Source organism: Hypomesus transpacificus, chromosome 10, assembly GCF_021917145.1.
Source record: "Hypomesus transpacificus isolate Combined female chromosome 10, fHypTra1, whole genome shotgun sequence".
NCBI lineage: Eukaryota > Metazoa > Chordata > Actinopteri > Osmeriformes > Osmeridae > Hypomesus > Hypomesus transpacificus.
The window spans coordinates 6,798,016-6,814,699 of record NC_061069.1 but is presented as its reverse complement, the minus strand read 5'-3'; the positions used below and the strand labels follow the sequence as shown (position 1 = coordinate 6,814,699).

At 40.4% G+C, this 16,684-nt stretch overlaps 1 protein-coding gene across 2 annotated transcripts; it reads left to right on the top strand.

Annotated features, from left to right (window-relative positions):
• The first annotated feature begins 316 nt into the window (after positions 1–316).
• Positions 317–13,912, top strand: LOC124472654 (myosin heavy chain, fast skeletal muscle-like). Of its 2 annotated transcripts, XM_047027636.1 has the most exons (41): positions 317–359; positions 695–735; positions 1,018–1,236; positions 1,425–1,568; positions 1,685–1,841; positions 1,944–1,971; positions 2,127–2,235; positions 2,807–2,899; positions 2,990–3,053; positions 3,169–3,267; positions 3,389–3,492; positions 3,569–3,707; positions 3,811–3,929; positions 4,094–4,243; positions 4,425–4,595; positions 4,783–5,086; positions 5,228–5,292; positions 5,438–5,525; positions 5,644–5,761; positions 5,843–5,966; positions 6,291–6,427; positions 6,628–6,883; positions 6,972–7,214; positions 7,303–7,479; positions 7,670–7,815; positions 8,272–8,362; positions 8,524–8,913; positions 9,168–9,294; positions 9,428–9,546; positions 9,670–9,866; positions 10,004–10,187; positions 10,528–10,693; positions 10,919–11,043; positions 11,146–11,454; positions 11,764–11,967; positions 12,058–12,183; positions 12,605–12,775; positions 12,908–13,012; positions 13,124–13,219; positions 13,396–13,527; positions 13,791–13,912. In XM_047027636.1, the coding sequence occupies exons 3-41, from the start codon at positions 1,030–1,032 to the stop codon at positions 13,806–13,808; spliced, it is 5,802 nt and encodes a 1,933-aa protein (XP_046883592.1). In that variant the 5' UTR covers positions 317–359; positions 695–735; positions 1,018–1,029; the 3' UTR covers positions 13,809–13,912. The 2 variants fall into 2 exon arrangements, with proteins under 2 accessions (XP_046883592.1, XP_046883593.1); XM_047027637.1 differs by lacking the exon at positions 317–359 and having other exon boundaries at positions 1,022–1,236.
• The last annotated feature ends 2,772 nt before the right edge of the window (positions 13,913–16,684 follow it).

Here is a 16,684-nt window from a genome sequence, read left to right as displayed (position 1 = left end):
ACAAGCTAAAATAATAGCCTACAATCCTGTTGGATCTAGTACTGTACTCATTACAACCTTTAATGTGTACTGTCCTTCCTTAGGCCTTTTTATACATTATTAAAAAATGAAGAAAAGGGAAAGCAATGTGGAATAAATCCAGAAATGTCCTGTATCATGCAAAAGAGACATAGAGAGAATGAGGGGGAGGGAGGGATGGGGTGCAAGGGATGGGGTGCAAGAAAAACTCTAGACTCGTCTCTAATCCATTTCCTTTAGGAGAGTGGTCCACAATTAGCTACTGCTTGCTAATCACTCTCCACTAGATATAAGGAGTCCCACAGAGCAGCATCCACGGACAGACAACTTCCACCTGTGGGGTAAGATACTTGTTATTTTCACATCCTTTTTATTGAGCTCAGGCACATGGATAAAACTCATGGATAAAAAAGTGAAAAGCTTCATCATAAGGACATATTTTATAAAAAGTTCTGACATTGTAGAAATGTATATTAAAGTCAAAATATCGGCATCAGCCAATTTTCTTATAGGAATATTGGCTTACCGTGTTGACCAATCATTTAAGTGCATCCCTATTATGTAACACTCTAATGTGATGGGAGGTATAGCAATGACATGTAAATGTTGTATATGTTCTGGTTATGTTATTTCTGTATACATTTCTCAAAAAACTCTAAACAAACATATTTTACAGCACCAACTAAGAGTCAATTTCATCTGGGAGGGGAAAAACAGGTGAGACATAGTTTGATGCTACACACATGTATAATGCTCAAAGCCAAAGCACCATAGGTATATCTACTACTGTAATTGTATAAAATGAATTATTATATTTTTATATTTATTCTACACCTTTTGTAGGCTTCTGAGGCCTACTTACTTTACAGTAATACACAGTAAATGCATTTATCATGTACACTTTCAGCCCCAGAGGATAATTATGAATTAATGAGAAAGGGCACATCATTTCAAAATAGAAGGAATAGATTTTGTAACAGTGATATGTTTTTTCCCCAGTAAGCCGGCACCATGAGTACGGACGCTGAGATGGCCCAATATGGCGCGGCCGCCATTTACCTTCGTAAACCTGAGAAGGAGAGGATTGAGGCCCAGGCTGCACCATTTGATTCTAAGAATGCCTGCTATGTGCCTGATGTCAAGGAGTTGTACCTCAAGGGTCTGGTTGTTAAAAGAGATGCCGGGAAGTGTGATGTGAAAATCCTTATCACTGAGGAGGTAAGAGGATACTTAGTACGGAATGAAAAAACAATTTGGTGGAGTTTCTGTACATCGATATTTTGCTGCCACAGTTACAGACGCATTTAAGCTGTTTAAAAACGTACAAAAACTATGAAACGATTGACTAAAGTATACATTATTTAATTAGAGTAGGCTTAATGCATGTAATTGACATAATCTTTCAGGTTAAAACCTTCAAAGAAGAGGAAGTCTTGCAGATGAACCCTCCTAAATATGACAAGATTGAGGACATGGCCATGATGACCTACCTCAGTGAAGCTACTGTCCTGTATAACCTCAAAGAGCGTTATGCCGCATGGATGATCTACGTAAGAAAACTACACATATAGACATGAGCCACCTTAAGGAAGCAAATCACACCCTCAGAAAGTTTATACTTGAACTCTAATAGCAATATTTCCCTTTACTCTCTGCTCATATGCAGACCTACTCTGGGCTCTTCTGTGCCACGGTGAACCCCTACAAGTGGCTCCCTGTGTATGACATGGATGTGGTCAACGCCTACAGAGGGAAGAAGCGCATGGAGGCTCCACCCCATATCTTCTCCGTCTCTGACAACGCCTATCAGTTCATGTTAACTGGTATGGACTACTGAAGGATGGCTGAATTCAAATATAGATGGATGGATTCTTAGTTGCTACCTGTATCACTTTTGATACATTTATATGTCAATTGACTTTCAGATAAGGAGAACCAGTCAGTCCTAATCACGTAAGTTTAAGACTTTAACTAAGTGTATATTTTATTTTATGTATATATATGTATACAAATATGAAAATGGTTGTGGTTAATGACTCAAGAAGCTTGACCATACTTATTTTGGTTCATGCACACTAAATTATATTTTTTATCATCTTCTAAACTAGTGGAGAATCCGGTGCTGGAAAGACTGTAAACACCAAACGTGTCATCCAGTACTTTGCCACAATTGCTGTTTCTGGAGGGAAGAAGGAAGTAATACCCGGCAAAATGCAGGTATGAATTTATATACACCATATAAAGTGCATGCCATCAATTGTTGACCCATCATTATTTTCAGGCCCCCACCCCTCCATGGTACAGTTCAAGGGCGTATGTTTCATTTTACATGAAAACTGTAAATATATCCTCCCATTTTTTATTAAGAATATTATGGTCACTGGCTGCATCATCAGTTATTGAAAAAATCTGTCCCCCCACATTTGAAGACAAAAAGACTCCCTTTGTTTACGGTAATTAAAATATAGTTTATATCTTCAAAATATGTTGTCATTCTTGACAGCAGTCCTGTCGTAGTTTTACAGACAGCATATCATTAATAAGACTGTTAGTATGTTACTTATATAGCAACTTAAAAGGTTAAGGATTCATGACATTTGCACTTTAAGTGGGGATACTCTGACCAAATATATTAAACTAAAGGTGTTCATAGATAATATAGAAACATGGTTAGACCTAGTCTAGGGGAAGCGTTTCAGGAGTGAATGATTAAAGACAAAGTGACAAGATAATTTTTTTGGAATATTGGTGATAAGTCTAAATGACCAACTGGTTTGTTTACCTTCAGGGTTCCCTTGAGGATCAGATCATTGCAGCTAACCCTCTACTGGAGTCCTATGGTAATGCCAAGACAGTGAGGAATGACAACTCATCCCGCTTTGTAAGTTTGGAGGGAAAATATTCACATTTTTACATTAACTTATAAATCAATGGGAAAAATTGAAAAAGCCCTCTCTATGTACTCTTTCAGGGTAAATTCATTAGGATTCACTTCCACATGAATGGAAAACTGGCAAGTGCTGACATTGAGACTTGTAAGTTGGTTTGGATTATTTCCCAATTGATCCTTTAAATAAATGTTGGTGTCCATTCACTTGAGATTCAAATTTAAAAAAAAATTCTCTATCATTTCAACCATGTCTCTCAAAGACCTGCTGGAGAAGTCCAGAGTAAGTTTCCAGCTGCCTGATGAGAGAGGCTATCACATCTTCTACCAAATGATGACCAACCACAAACCTGAACTTGTTGGTGAGGCACTGCAGGGATTCTGAATGGCATAAACTACTTTGTCCACTCATTGAGGGTTCAGCCTTTTACATAAAATGTACACATGCCGTGGGTGATAATCATTTGAGTTCTGTCTCCACAGAAATGTCGCTCATCACCACCAATCCCTATGACTATCCCATGATCAGCCAGGGTCAGATCACTGTGGCCAGTATTGATGACACAGTCGAGCTTGATGCCACAGATGTGAGTCACTAAAAGGGTTCAACTTGAAAATCATGACGAATTGGTGGTTCATTGTAAACATTCTTTCCACATCTAGGATGCTATTGACGTCTTGGGCTTCACCGCTGAAGAGAAAATGAGCATCTACAAGTTTACCGGTGCTGTCATGCACCATGGCAACATGCACTTCAAGCAGAAGCAGCGTGAGGAGCAGGCTGAGCCAGATGGCACAGATGGTAAGCCAAAGTATTTGTATCAATGTTCTAAAGAGCATTCATATAACGATATTCCTTCGATAAACCTTGCACTCTGATGCTCATTGCTCCTTTCTCTCCCCAGTGGCTGATAAAATCGGTTACCTTCTGGGTCTGAACTCAGCTGAAATGCTGAAAGCCCTGTGCTACCCCAGAGTGAAGGTCGGCAATGAGTATGTGACCAAGGGTCAGACAGTGCCTCAGGTAAGGCTTTAAAAAACATCAGAGCTATTCTTTTAACTGACATGCTGTTAGAAATAAAGCTTGATTGTAATATTAATTTTAGCAGAGTGTTTTCAATTATTACAGGTAAAAAACTATTCATGAAATGAAATCAATGTTTAAGTGGAACCAACATTCTTACACAGGTAACCAATTCAGTGAGTGCTCTGGCCAAGTCCATCTATGAGAGGATGTTCTTGTGGATGGTGGTCCGCATCAACCAGATGTTGGACACCAAGCAGCCAAGGAACTTCTACATCGGTGTGCTTGACATTGCTGGTTTTGAGATATTTGACGTGAGTTTGAGATTTGGCATTATGGCAATATTTGAACAATTATTAGAAATACATTCAAAAGTCATAAATACATTCTAAATATTTGATTAACAGGAACAAAAATTGTGCAGATAAAGTAACAAATACATACGTTATGGTGGGATCGCTCAATAAAGTTCTGCCAAACTTTGTAAATCTACAGTACAACAGCATGGAGCAGCTGTGCATCAACTTCACCAATGAGAAACTGCAACAGTTCTTCAACCACACCATGTTTGTCCTGGAGCAAGAGGAGTACAAGAAGGAGGGCATTATCTGGGCTTTCATTGACTTCGGCATGGACTTGGCTGCCTGCATTGAGCTTATTGAGAAGGTGAGGTGTCTGTGAATGTTTCATACCTGGCAAGGATACAAGGTTATTCATACATGCAGATACAGTACGAATAAACTGACATTTTTTTATCATATCACAATGCTATTTGTGATTATATTCAATGATGCCGTTTCAGCTCACTCTTATACACAGTATTTTTGACTGATCAATGTATATTTCTACACAGCCAATGGGCATTTTCTCCATCCTTGAAGAGGAGTGCATGTTCCCCAAGGCTTCAGACACTTCCTTCAAGAACAAGCTGTATGACCAGCATCTTGGCAAGAACATAGCATTTGAGAAGCCTAAACCAGCAAAGGGCAAGGCCGAGGCCCACTTCTCCCTGGTCCACTATGCAGGTACAGTGGACTACAATGTCACAGGCTGGCTGGACAAGAACAAGGATCCCCTGAACGACTCTGTGCTTCTGCTGTATGGAAAGTCCTCAACCAAACTGTTGGCCACGCTCTATGTTGCTGCTCCACCTGAGGGTTAGTATGGTTAAATTAGATTACCAACACAGATTTATACATGAACATATTAACATGATTTGTTAATAAATTAACAGTATCGTTCAAGCAACAAGACATTTAATTTATAATGCTGTCTAACTCCTGCCACTCCTTTAACAGATACCACAAAGAAAGGAGGCAAGAAGAAGGGAGGTTCAATGCAGACTGTATCCTCTCAGTTTAGAGTGAGTGAGGTTTTCTTTTACATGATTTGGGATAGTTTCATGCTGTGATTGTACTTTAATATTAGTGAGCATTTTAGCTTTCTTATGAATAATATCTGTTATGAATAATATCTGAGAGTAACAATGCTTTATAACAACCTTACAGGAGAACTTGGGAAAGCTGATGACCAACTTGAGGAGCACCCACCCTCATTTTGTGCGTTGTCTGATCCCCAATGAGTCAAAGACTCCAGGTACATCATTGGTTTACGCATTATTTCTCTTAAGTCATTATTACTTTAAACATGAAATGATTGATTTCCACAATTATAATCCACAACGTAAAATGCTGACCCTTAATGTTTCATCCAGGTTTGATGGAGAACTTCCTGGTTATCCACCAGCTGAGGTGTAATGGTGTGCTGGAGGGTATTAGGATCTGCACAAAGGGTTTCCCCAGCAGAATCATCTATGCTGACTTTAAGCAGAGGTAATAGTAAACACAGACACTTCGGATGTAGTTTCTGTAAATAAGCAGACATGTTGAGAAATACATTTTCTATCTTTACAGATACAAGGTATTGAATGCCAGTGTCATCCCCGAAGGCCAGTTCATGGATAACAAGAAGGCTTCTGAGAAGCTGCTTGGGTCAATTGATGTGAACCATGATGAATACAAGTTTGGACACACCAAGGTAACACACCGTACACTATTGATTATGAGATACTGGGAACTCATGTTTGTGACATATAAAGATTGTTAAATATCTAATTTACCTGGTAGACATTCAAAATTGAGTTAAATGTTTTTGAGAACAATCCAGCAATCTTACTGTAATAATACATATGAAAAATCCTACAAAATCCTACATATTATAAATCCTCAGCAAGTCATTTCATTGGCAGTTATTTGATCCTATCTTCATACCTAACCTTTGCTATCTACTTAGATAGCAATATGTTAACACCAGAAGTGTTTATGTTGTTTATTTAAGTTTTCTATCATACCTCTGTTTCAGGTGTTCTTCAAAGCTGGTCTGCTTGGTGTCCTTGAGGAGATGAGAGATGAAAAGCTTGCTGCTTTGGTAACCATGACGCAAGCTCTTGCCCGTGGATACCTGATGAGAAGGGAGTATGTCAAGATGACGGAGAGAAGGTGAGATGGAGATGATAAAAGGAAAAATATGGATTCAAGATACATTTTGTTCTACTTTGAAGCTATTGTTAGAATAATTACGTAAAATTGATGGAATGATAGACTTTACATGTAGGAATGGGTTAGGGTTAGGGTAATGACTTTACATTGCATAATTTGTATTGAGCTAAACAATTACTGTGTCTATCTATTATTATCAGAGAGTCTGTCTACACCATCCAGTACAACATCCGCTCATTCATGAATGTGAAACATTGGCCATGGATGAAGGTCTACTACAAGATCAAGCCTCTCCTGCAAAGTGCTGAGACTGAGAAGGAGCTTGCCAACATGAAGGAAGACTATGAGAAATGTAAAGTTGCTCTTGTAAAGGCTGAGGCTCGCAAGAAGGAGCTTGAGGAGAAGATGGTGTCCCTCCTGCAGGAGAAGAATGACTTGTCTCTCCAAGTTGCATCTGTGAGTGAGGCACACACACGCACATACACACACACAAACACACACGCACACACTAAATTAAAGACTAATTAACCTCTGTTATTCTCAGGAAGCAGAAGGTCTGAACGATGCTGAGGAGAGATGTGAGGGTCTGATCAAGAGCAAGATCCAGCTGGAGGCCAAACTCAAAGAGACAACAGAAAGGCTGGAGGATGAAGAGGAGATCAATGCTGAGCTGACAGCCAAGAAGAGGAAGCTGGAGGATGAGTGCTCTGAGCTGAAGAAGGACATTGATGATCTGGAGCTTACCCTGGCCAAAGTGGAGAAGGAGAAGCATGCCACAGAGAACAAGGTATCAACATCTCACCAATATCCAAGCAGTAGTTTGTTCAGAAACACCAAACAATAGTTTTGTCTTGAACTAACTTTGTCTTGTCCAGGTTAAAAACCTGACTGAGGAGATGGCATCTCAAGATGAGAGTGTTGCCAAGCTGACCAAGGAAAAGAAAGCCCTGCAAGAGGCCCACCAGCAGACACTGGATGACCTGCAGGCAGAGGAGGACAAAGTCAACACTCTGACCAAGGCCAAGACTAAGCTGGAACAGCAAGTTGATGATGTGAGTAAATTAATGTTTTCGTGCAAAATTTGGAGTTTTATTCAACTTTGTCTCTATTGATATTTAATTTAATCTCATATAATAAATTGGTTTTAGGGATTCAGAAAGACAACTGACTAATATAACATGTTATGAATAAATAGCTGTTAACATCAGAGCTTAAGTATGAGAAGTGTGTGTTGTCCTCCAGCTTGAAGGTTCTCTGGAGCAAGAGAAGAAGCTCCGTATGGACCTTGAGAGAGGCAAGAGAAAGCTGGAGGGAGACCTGAAACTGGCCCAGGAGTCCATCATGGACCTGGAGAACGACAAGCAGCAGTCTGATGAAAAAATCAAGAAGTAAGTATTGTATATTTATTAGAGATATTCTTGACATTATATTGATTTCATTTACTCCAGCAATCATTACATTGAATTTCCACTTCAATATAATAATTTTGATGTCCAATATTCAAACCCATCTATAGGTCATGCATTTCACATTTATTATTCATATTACTCTCCTTGGAGTAATGCAATAATAAAGACCTATGAAACTGAGTTTTGTGTCTAATTATACTAATCAGATTACTTATAGATGACTTAATTGAATATGTTAATCATTAGGGATAACAAGGCTTTTGTTTTGAAATACTTAACCCTTGTGCCAACTTCCGGTCATTGTGACCCACTTTTTGCACCATGACAGACGGCAACACAAGTATTAACAAAAAACTTATGGATGTGCTTTACAATTTAATCTCCACTCAATGACACAAAACCCAAACCTGATGTGGATTAATGTGTTCACTATAGGAAGGACTTTGAGACCAGCCAGCTCCTCAGCAAGATTGAGGATGAGCAGTCTCTGGGTGCCCAGCTGCAGAAGAAGATCAAGGAGCTCCAGGTGTGCTTGTCCTTAATAAACAAGTAACATTTCTTTTTTATGCCTTGCTGATATTGGACTTGTTTATGTTTAACATCCACCTTGTCTATTTAGTCCTTTTACTCTCATATGTGGGCCACAATTTTGAGACTTTGATGCTAAATATTTGATATCTACCGTAGGCTCGTATTGAGGAGCTGGAGGAGGAGATTGAGGCTGAACGTGCTGCCAGGGCCAAGGTCGAGAAGCAGAGGGCCGATCTATCCAGGGAACTCGAGGAGATCAGTGAGAGGCTGGAGGAGGCTGGAGGCGCCACAGCTGCTCAGATTGAGATGAACAAGAAGCGAGAGGCTGAGTTCCAGAAACTGAGACGTGACCTGGAGGAGTCCACCCTGCAGCATGAGTCCACAGCCTCAGCCTTGAGGAAGAAGCAGGCTGACAGTGTGGCAGAGCTGGGAGAGCAGATCGACAACCTGCAGCGCGTCAAACAGAAGCTGGAGAAAGAGAAGAGTGAATTCAAGATGGAGATTGATGACCTCTCCTCCAACATGGAGGCAGTTGCTAAGGCTAAGGTCAGTGATACAAATAAACCAAAACAGAAAGATAAAATTGATGTAAAACTTGAATGCTCACCGACCAAGTCCGCAGAGGATGAAGGAGTGGATTGTAGAGGTTTGTGAACAAAGTTCACCTTTATATAATGTACTACAATTTAACAATTTAAGGATTTCATGACTGCAATTGATCAAATAAATTCATTAACTGTTAAAAAAAACTGTAAAACAACTAGAATAACTATCATTGAAACATGATGTTTGTTTCACAGGGCAATCTGGAGAAGATGTGCCGTACCCTTGAGGACCAGCTCAGTGAGCTCAAGACCAAGAACGATGAGAATGTGCGCCAGGTCAATGACATCAGTGGACAGAGAGCCAGACTCCTTACTGAAAATGGTAAAAGAAATTAAGCAACTTATTTGATAAGTTCAAAGGCCTACATGCAGAAATATGTTCCACAAGGGGTATATTGAAAATAACCAAAACAACTATAATAAAGAAACAGACCTAAGGAAAAGCTTCCCCACAGGTGAGTTTGGTCGCCAGCTGGAGGAGAAGGAAACCCTGGTGTCCCAGTTGACCAGAGGCAAGCAAGCCTACACCCAGCAGATTGAGGAGCTAAAGAGACATGTTGAGGAGGAGGTCAAGGTATAACACCTAAAGAAGCCCTATGTTGACCAACTATGATGGTTTTACAGTACAGTGGTGAGCGAATACTCTTTTTTGGTCCCTTACTACATCACCCACATCTCCTATCATTTTTCCTCTCAGGCTAAGAATGCCCTTGCCCATGGTGTCCAATCTGCACGCCACGACTGTGATCTGCTGAGGGAACAGTTTGAGGAGGAGCAGGAGGCCAAGGCAGAGCTGCAACGTGGCATGTCCAAGGCTAACTCTGAGGTGGCTCAGTGGAGGACCAAGTATGAAACTGATGCCGTCCAGAGGACAGAGGAGCTGGAGGAAGCCAAGTAAGTCCCAAAAATGTCTTCCCTAAGATAGAAATATAGAAAATTGATAGTAATTCATCGTACCCCAATATAAAGTTACTGTCAAACACTCCAAGTTTGCTCTCGGGACAGAACACCATTGCTTTTTGCGTCAACAGGAAGAAGCTGGCTCAGCGTCTCCAGGAAGCTGAGGAGACCATCGAGGCCACCAACTCCAAGTGTGCCTCTCTGGAGAAAACCAAGCAGAGGCTACAAGGAGAGGTGGAGGACCTCATGATTGATGTTGAGAGAGCCAATGGCCTGGCTGCCAACCTGGATAAGAAGCAGAGGAACTTTGACAAGGTGAAAAATATTGTACTACACCTATAGGTTTAAGTCTAAATTTGAGTTTTTGGGAAGTCACGGTTTGAAACGTGCAGTTGAATGGCATACAAGATAGACCTTCAGTTGTTGGTTTTATGAATTGCTGCTGTGTTACTGTGGAATGTGGAGGTGAAAAATATTGTGCCAGTTCGAGGTTTTGATGTAATTGTAAGTGTGGAACATGGATGGACCAAAATCTGCAATTTGGGCATAAGAACTACAGTATATTGTCATGCTCACGCCCTGTTTTTGTGCCTTGAACCAAACCCATTGTTTACATTCATTGTTAAAAGCTACGTTTGTGTGTGCTTCAACCTAGGTTCTTGCAGAGTGGAAGCAGAAGTATGAGGAGGGCCAGGCTGAGCTGGAGGGAGCTCAGAAGGAGGCTCGTTCTCTCAGCACAGAGCTCTTCAAGATTAAGAACTCCTATGAAGAGGCTCTTGACCAGCTGGAGACTCTGAAGAGAGAAAACAAGAACTTGCAACGTGAGATAAATGTAGTGTGTGGTGCTTTTGTATTATTGAAAAGAGAGAATTATTTTCTATTTCACCACATTCATATATACACATTCCATCCAATATTTCCATATAGTGTGGATTAGTTTAGATTTACAGAACCATCAACTGGGGGAAAACAGTTTCCTGTTGACCTCGGGTTAGATCCAGTAGACCAAGCTTGCTAATTGAACAAGCTTCTGTTTCAAATCACAGAGGAGATCTCTGACCTGACCGAGCAGATCGGAGAGACTGGCAAGAGCATCCATGAGCTGGAGAAGGCCAGGAAGACAGTGGAGACAGAGAAGTCTGAGATCCAGACGGCTCTGGAGGAGGCTGAGGTACAAACTCTCGACAATTTTCTAGAATGAAGTGGAAATTATACAAATTCTAAGGATTACCACAACTAACAATGTCATTTTCAAAAACGTTCATTTATTCAGGGAACCCTGGAGCATGAGGAATCCAAGATTCTGCGTGTGCAGCTGGAGCTGAACCAGATCAAGGGTGAGGTGGACAGAAAGCTGGCAGAGAAGGATGAGGAGATGGAGCAGATCAAGAGGAACAGCCAGAGAGTGCTGGACTCCATGCAGAGCACTCTGGACTCTGAGGTCCGCAGCAGGAATGACGCCCTGAGAATAAAGAAGAAGATGGAGGGAGACCTGAATGAGATGGAGATCCAGCTGAGCCATGCTAACCGCCAGGCTGCTGAGTCCCAGAAGCAGCTGAGGAACGTTCAGGCGCAGCTCAAGGTACTGTGATTGTTGGCCATAGTGATAAGAAGACTGCAGTGAACTACATTATTACCGACTTCAGACCATCACTGCAGATCTAGACTCAAAATGAGAATTTAGGCTTGAATATCCATCTCGGATCATATTTGTTTTGGTTTGGAAAACATAGGTTCATGTATATAGAAAGGCAATTCACGATATCATCCTTACACAGAACAGTACACCTTCCAGTACAAACAGTACTGCTGAAGCAGTAGAGAACGGTTTCAGAAATACTGTGCACAGCAGCATCTTCTCATTCTTTTCTACACTCTGTGCTGTTTCTAGGATGCCCAGCTGCACCTGGATGATGCCGTCAGGGCTGCAGAAGACATGAAGGAACAGGCTGCTATGGTGGAACGTAGAAACGGTCTGATGGTGGCTGAGATTGAGGAGCTGAGAGTGGGTCTGGAGCAGACAGAGAGAGGCCGCAAAGTGGCTGAGCAGGAGCTGGTGGACGCCAGCGAGAGAGTGGGACTGCTGCATTCCCAGGTATGGACGAGAGCCATTCATAGACGCAAAGTTAAATAACATTCACAGCAAGGGCTTAGTTTTTGCTATATACATGTGTCACTCTTTCAGAACACCAGCCTGTTGAACACCAAGAAGAAGCTTGAGACTGACCTGGTTCAGGTGCAGGGAGAGGTGGACGACATTGTCCAGGAGTCCAGAAATGCTGAAGACAAGGCCAAGAAGGCCATCACTGATGTGAGTCTGGCTAACTAAGTATCACAGTACAGTCACTATCAGTCACTACTTTACTTACACCATCATCAAGGCCATATCAAAGCAATATGGAACTACCATGCAGCTACCATACAGTAGCCTACCCTTATGGTAGCATACCTTCCACCCTGTTGCCATGTCCTAGTGATTGCTTTGTAACTTATGTGTCCACAATTCTTGTGTCAACCCCCGCTGATCCATCTAAGTAGAATGCAGAAACGCTGATTTATACGCTGCAGTTCTCACAAGATTTTATAACAATTTGATGGGTTAAACCACTCGTACAAGGTCTAGATGATATAATGCTGTACTGTGAAATTATTTTTGTTCATGTAACCTGGTACAATATACTCTGTGTACGTACAGTTCCTCAGTTCAACCAAGCGGTATTCTGTTGTTGCAGGCTGCCATGATGGCAGAAGAGCTGAAGAAGGAGCAGGACACCAGCTCTCACCTTGAGAGGATGAAGAAGAACCTTGAAGTGACAGTCAAGGATCTGCAGCACCGTCTGGATGAGGCAGAGAACCTAGCCATGAAGGGTGGCAAGAAGCAGCTCCAGAAACTGGAGTCCAGGGTGAGTTTGAAAACATTTGAATATTCCCTGTGTAACCTTGATGGAGTTAAAATATTTCTGGTGCATTTACTTAATAAGGACCTTTTAGCATGGGAGTGGTGGATTCACCATGAGCTCCTGTTCTCCACCCAGGTGCGTGAGCTTGAGACTGAGGTTGAGGCTGAACAGCGGAGAGGTGTAGATGCAGTCAAGGGGGTCCGCAAGTATGAGCGTAGAGTCAAGGAACTGACATACCAGGTAATGTAACAACACACTCACTACACTAAGTTTATTTATAAAATCTGCGTATTTTATTAAATCATTTGAGTGTGTAATTTGATTTATTTAAAGATTTTCTCTCTGTTTCAGACTGAGGAGGATAAGAAAAATGTTACCAGACTTCAGGACCTGGTGGATAAGCTACAGCTTAAAGTGAAGGCTTACAAGAGACAGGCTGAGGAGGCGGTGAGTCTAATAACTTATTTGTCCCTTGCTTATGCAAAATAAAGCTTTCCAAGCTTTCGGTGTACATATGTATGGCTTTGCCAATGGTATTTTAAGTATTTTAAGTCTTAATGATCACTGCAGCAAGCCCATTTACAATGTTTTTAATAAACATTGTTTAAATGAATTGATCCCAGGAGGAGCAGTCCAACTCCCACATGTCTAAGTTCAGGAAGGTTCAGCATGAACTAGAGGAGGCTGAGGAGCGTGCCGACATCGCTGAGTCTCAGGTCAACAAGCTCAGAACCAAGAGTCGTGACTCTGGAAAGGTAAAGACCTGCTGACAGCAGGGTTTGAAATACAATTTGACATTGATTTAGAAGATGCTTTCATCCAAAGTGACGTACTTATAGTAGAAATGTTACTCTTAAACTATGGTCTACTGTAGTATTGTAAACATTTTTTTCATAGCACACATTACATCACTACATAGCACAACACAGTTGAAAGTTTGTAATTCAAAGACAAAAAAACAGCCACACCAAATGTATGTTCTTTTGAAAATGTCCAATGATTGTTTTTTCTCAATCAGGCTAAAGAAGTTGAATAGACATGACAACAAGCGGTCCCAAGACAGAGCTATGTTTCATAAAATATGATTTTCATGGTGATATTTTGAGAATTGTTTGAAAATAAACAATGTTGACAACACAATACTGGCTTTGTGGATTTGTGGTGGGAGGAAGAAGAAACCTCAATATTGTACACAGACTAATGCTGGGGACACACTACGATTTTTAAAATCTTATAAGATTTTCAAACTGTGAGAGACCACAAACATGATGACCAAAAATCCTAGATGTAGCCGTTTTGCTCCTACAGTGTGTGGTCACTCTTAACACACCTCACACCAAGGGAACATCTGATAAAATCTGCGGAACCATCAAGTTTACCTGATTGTCGGAAGGGCCGAAATCGGCCCGATTATCCTGTGGTGTGTCCCCAGCAAAAGGTTACACAAAATATATTTGCATGTACAATCATATTAGATACACCCTCAGCAAGATCATTTACAAAGATAATTGCCCCCCCAAAAATCACAAAACTAATAGGCCTAATCATCTTATCGTATATGCATTTTTATTTGACTCATCAGTTGCATCAAAGCTGCTCATGGTGTAACGTTAAATTAGGTAAAACTTGCTTTTTTATGTCCGCTTTCTAGAAAGCCGTTAGCAAGCAACCACATAATTGCTTCAGATCTCCATGACGTTTCATTTATTAATAAATGTATACAATTTATTCATCATCTCCCACTCTAGCGCTGCAAGTTAGCACTGTATTTGTAGCTATATGCGCTGCTCTCAGGAGTGTGCAAATAAAAGTATCCAAAATTCGTTGAAAATAATGTGAGATTGAAATGGACAAACTCAAAGCTGTGTAACATACAGTGAACTGAATAGTCAGTGAACATTCTCAAAGTAATTTGAGGTAAATAGATCATATTAGCCTACCTAAGCTAGCTATCGAAGTTTGAAAATGTAATTTGAATACAAAATTAATTGTTAATAACCTGAGATGAAAATGATATGCTACTAAAGGCTGTGCAGCATGCACACATCTTGAATAGGCCTACTTGAACATAATTTTGATGTTCATAGTTCATGTTGTTGAAATTGACTGTTGACATTTGTAATTTGTTGATGATCCTTAAATATGCGTTGTTTAGGCACCGAAAAGCATTCTAAGCGGCCGATAGTACCCCGGTTAAAAAAACACAATACTGGGCGTCTGAATATCTGTTGAATATCGATATTCAAACCAACTTCACCACAGTCGCCTACATTCAGTATTGTCTGGTCGACAGCATCAGTCAGGCCTCGGCGTTTTAAGTGGTCCCTCTTAGGCCACGCCATGAGCCATTCTTCATAAATTATTGGTTTTGTCCGACTGAAATAGGTAAACAAAAGTGTACTTTCCCACAGTGTTTGCTAAACACAAGTCTTAGAAATGTGAAAGACAATGATAATAGCAGAATAGCAATATAAAGTATGACGTTCTGTGATTAGGCTACCAATTCTCATCTACAACTGCAGCCAGCTATAGCCTACGTCTTTGGAGTTATTACTTCAATCTGTAATTGAATTTAACTGTCATAACTGAGATATTGTATAGACGCCTGGAACAGGAAACTGGAGCCTGGAATTCAGCCAGCCTTAACAAACTGTTGAGTAACCTTTTAACCTAAACTGTCTGGGAGTCAGTTTGCTGATAGGGATTCCCCTGACAAATTATTTATGGCTCATCATGTGTGTTTGTGGATGTGTGGGATTGTGTCTGTGCATGTGTGTGTTTGTGTGCGTGCACTGAATTTATATAATTTGAAGGATAGCGGGTCTATGAAAATGAACACAACACAACTTTTCCATGACTGTTGCTTCAGTTAGTAGTAGTCCCAAATACATATTAAATACATTTACATGTAACATATAAATATTTATATGAACATAGGGGCCTATTAATGTTTCTCTAATTCCTATCATTCTTACCATCAACAGAAATAATCTCACTTCAAAGGTCAGGGTTATTATTGACAAGCATATAAGGCTTTTCTGACATGATACATCTCAAGTGGCACTGCTGAATGTATGTTTCTTGTCGTGTCAAGCTGTTTTGCAACATGATGATGTTCAGTGGTGGGCAAGAAAGCAATCTGACCATGTATGTCTGTTCCCCCACAACATATCCCATTCATACTTTGGACATTGATACCACGATAAAGTTGCTAGTCAGATAAATAGCCCTGAAGGTCTGCCAAGCCAAAACCTTCTCTGGCCTTTCAAAGGAGGCATGCCAAAGTAACTTACTGGCCTGATATTGCATCTGACACACCAAATCCCAAATTGGAATTCAACGTAGGGGATATGACAAGTTTATTGGTCCAAGCTACCAGCGCCAATCTTAACACGTTGTCTCTGGATTCATAATTAATCTTGTAAATCAGTTGATCATGTCATCCAATAATTTATTATCCAAAATAAATAGGTTTTACATTTCAGTGGACGGAATTGGATTAGGATACTAGAAACCAGACTGGACAAATGCCAGTGTCTTTATTATAAAATCCATACAGTTCACTCCTGTATGTGGGTAATAATACATTTTATCTCTATTCTCTTCACGTTGGATTTGAAATAATACATCCAATGTTCAGTAAAAAAGTGTTTTCCTTTTCTGGTGAACCTATTCTAAAGATATAGAATGAAACACAGTTTTCATTTTCACAAGTTTAGCAAGTTGGTCAAAAGTTGTGCAAACTGCACAACAAGCAAAAATAAAATAAAAAATAAAATTGCTTGCCTAAAATCCTGTTGGATCTAGTACTGTACTCATTACAACCTTGAATGTGTACTGTCCTTAATAAAAATCAAATTTAGGCCTTTTTATACATTATTAAAAAATGAAGAAAAGGGAAAGCAATGTGTA

Bases quoted from the DNA above. Each gene is read 5' to 3' on its own strand.
- LOC124472654 (XM_047027636.1), top strand. From the start codon at position 1,030: ATGAGTACGGACGCTGAGATGGCCCAATATGGCGCGGCCGCCATTTAC. The intron at 3,268-3,388 runs GTGAGGCACTGC...CTGTCTCCACAG, and splicing joins CCACAAACCTGAACTTGTTG to AAATGTCGCTCATCACCACC. The intron at 5,293-5,437 runs GTGAGTGAGGTT...ACAACCTTACAG, and splicing joins CTGTATCCTCTCAGTTTAGA to GAGAACTTGGGAAAGCTGAT.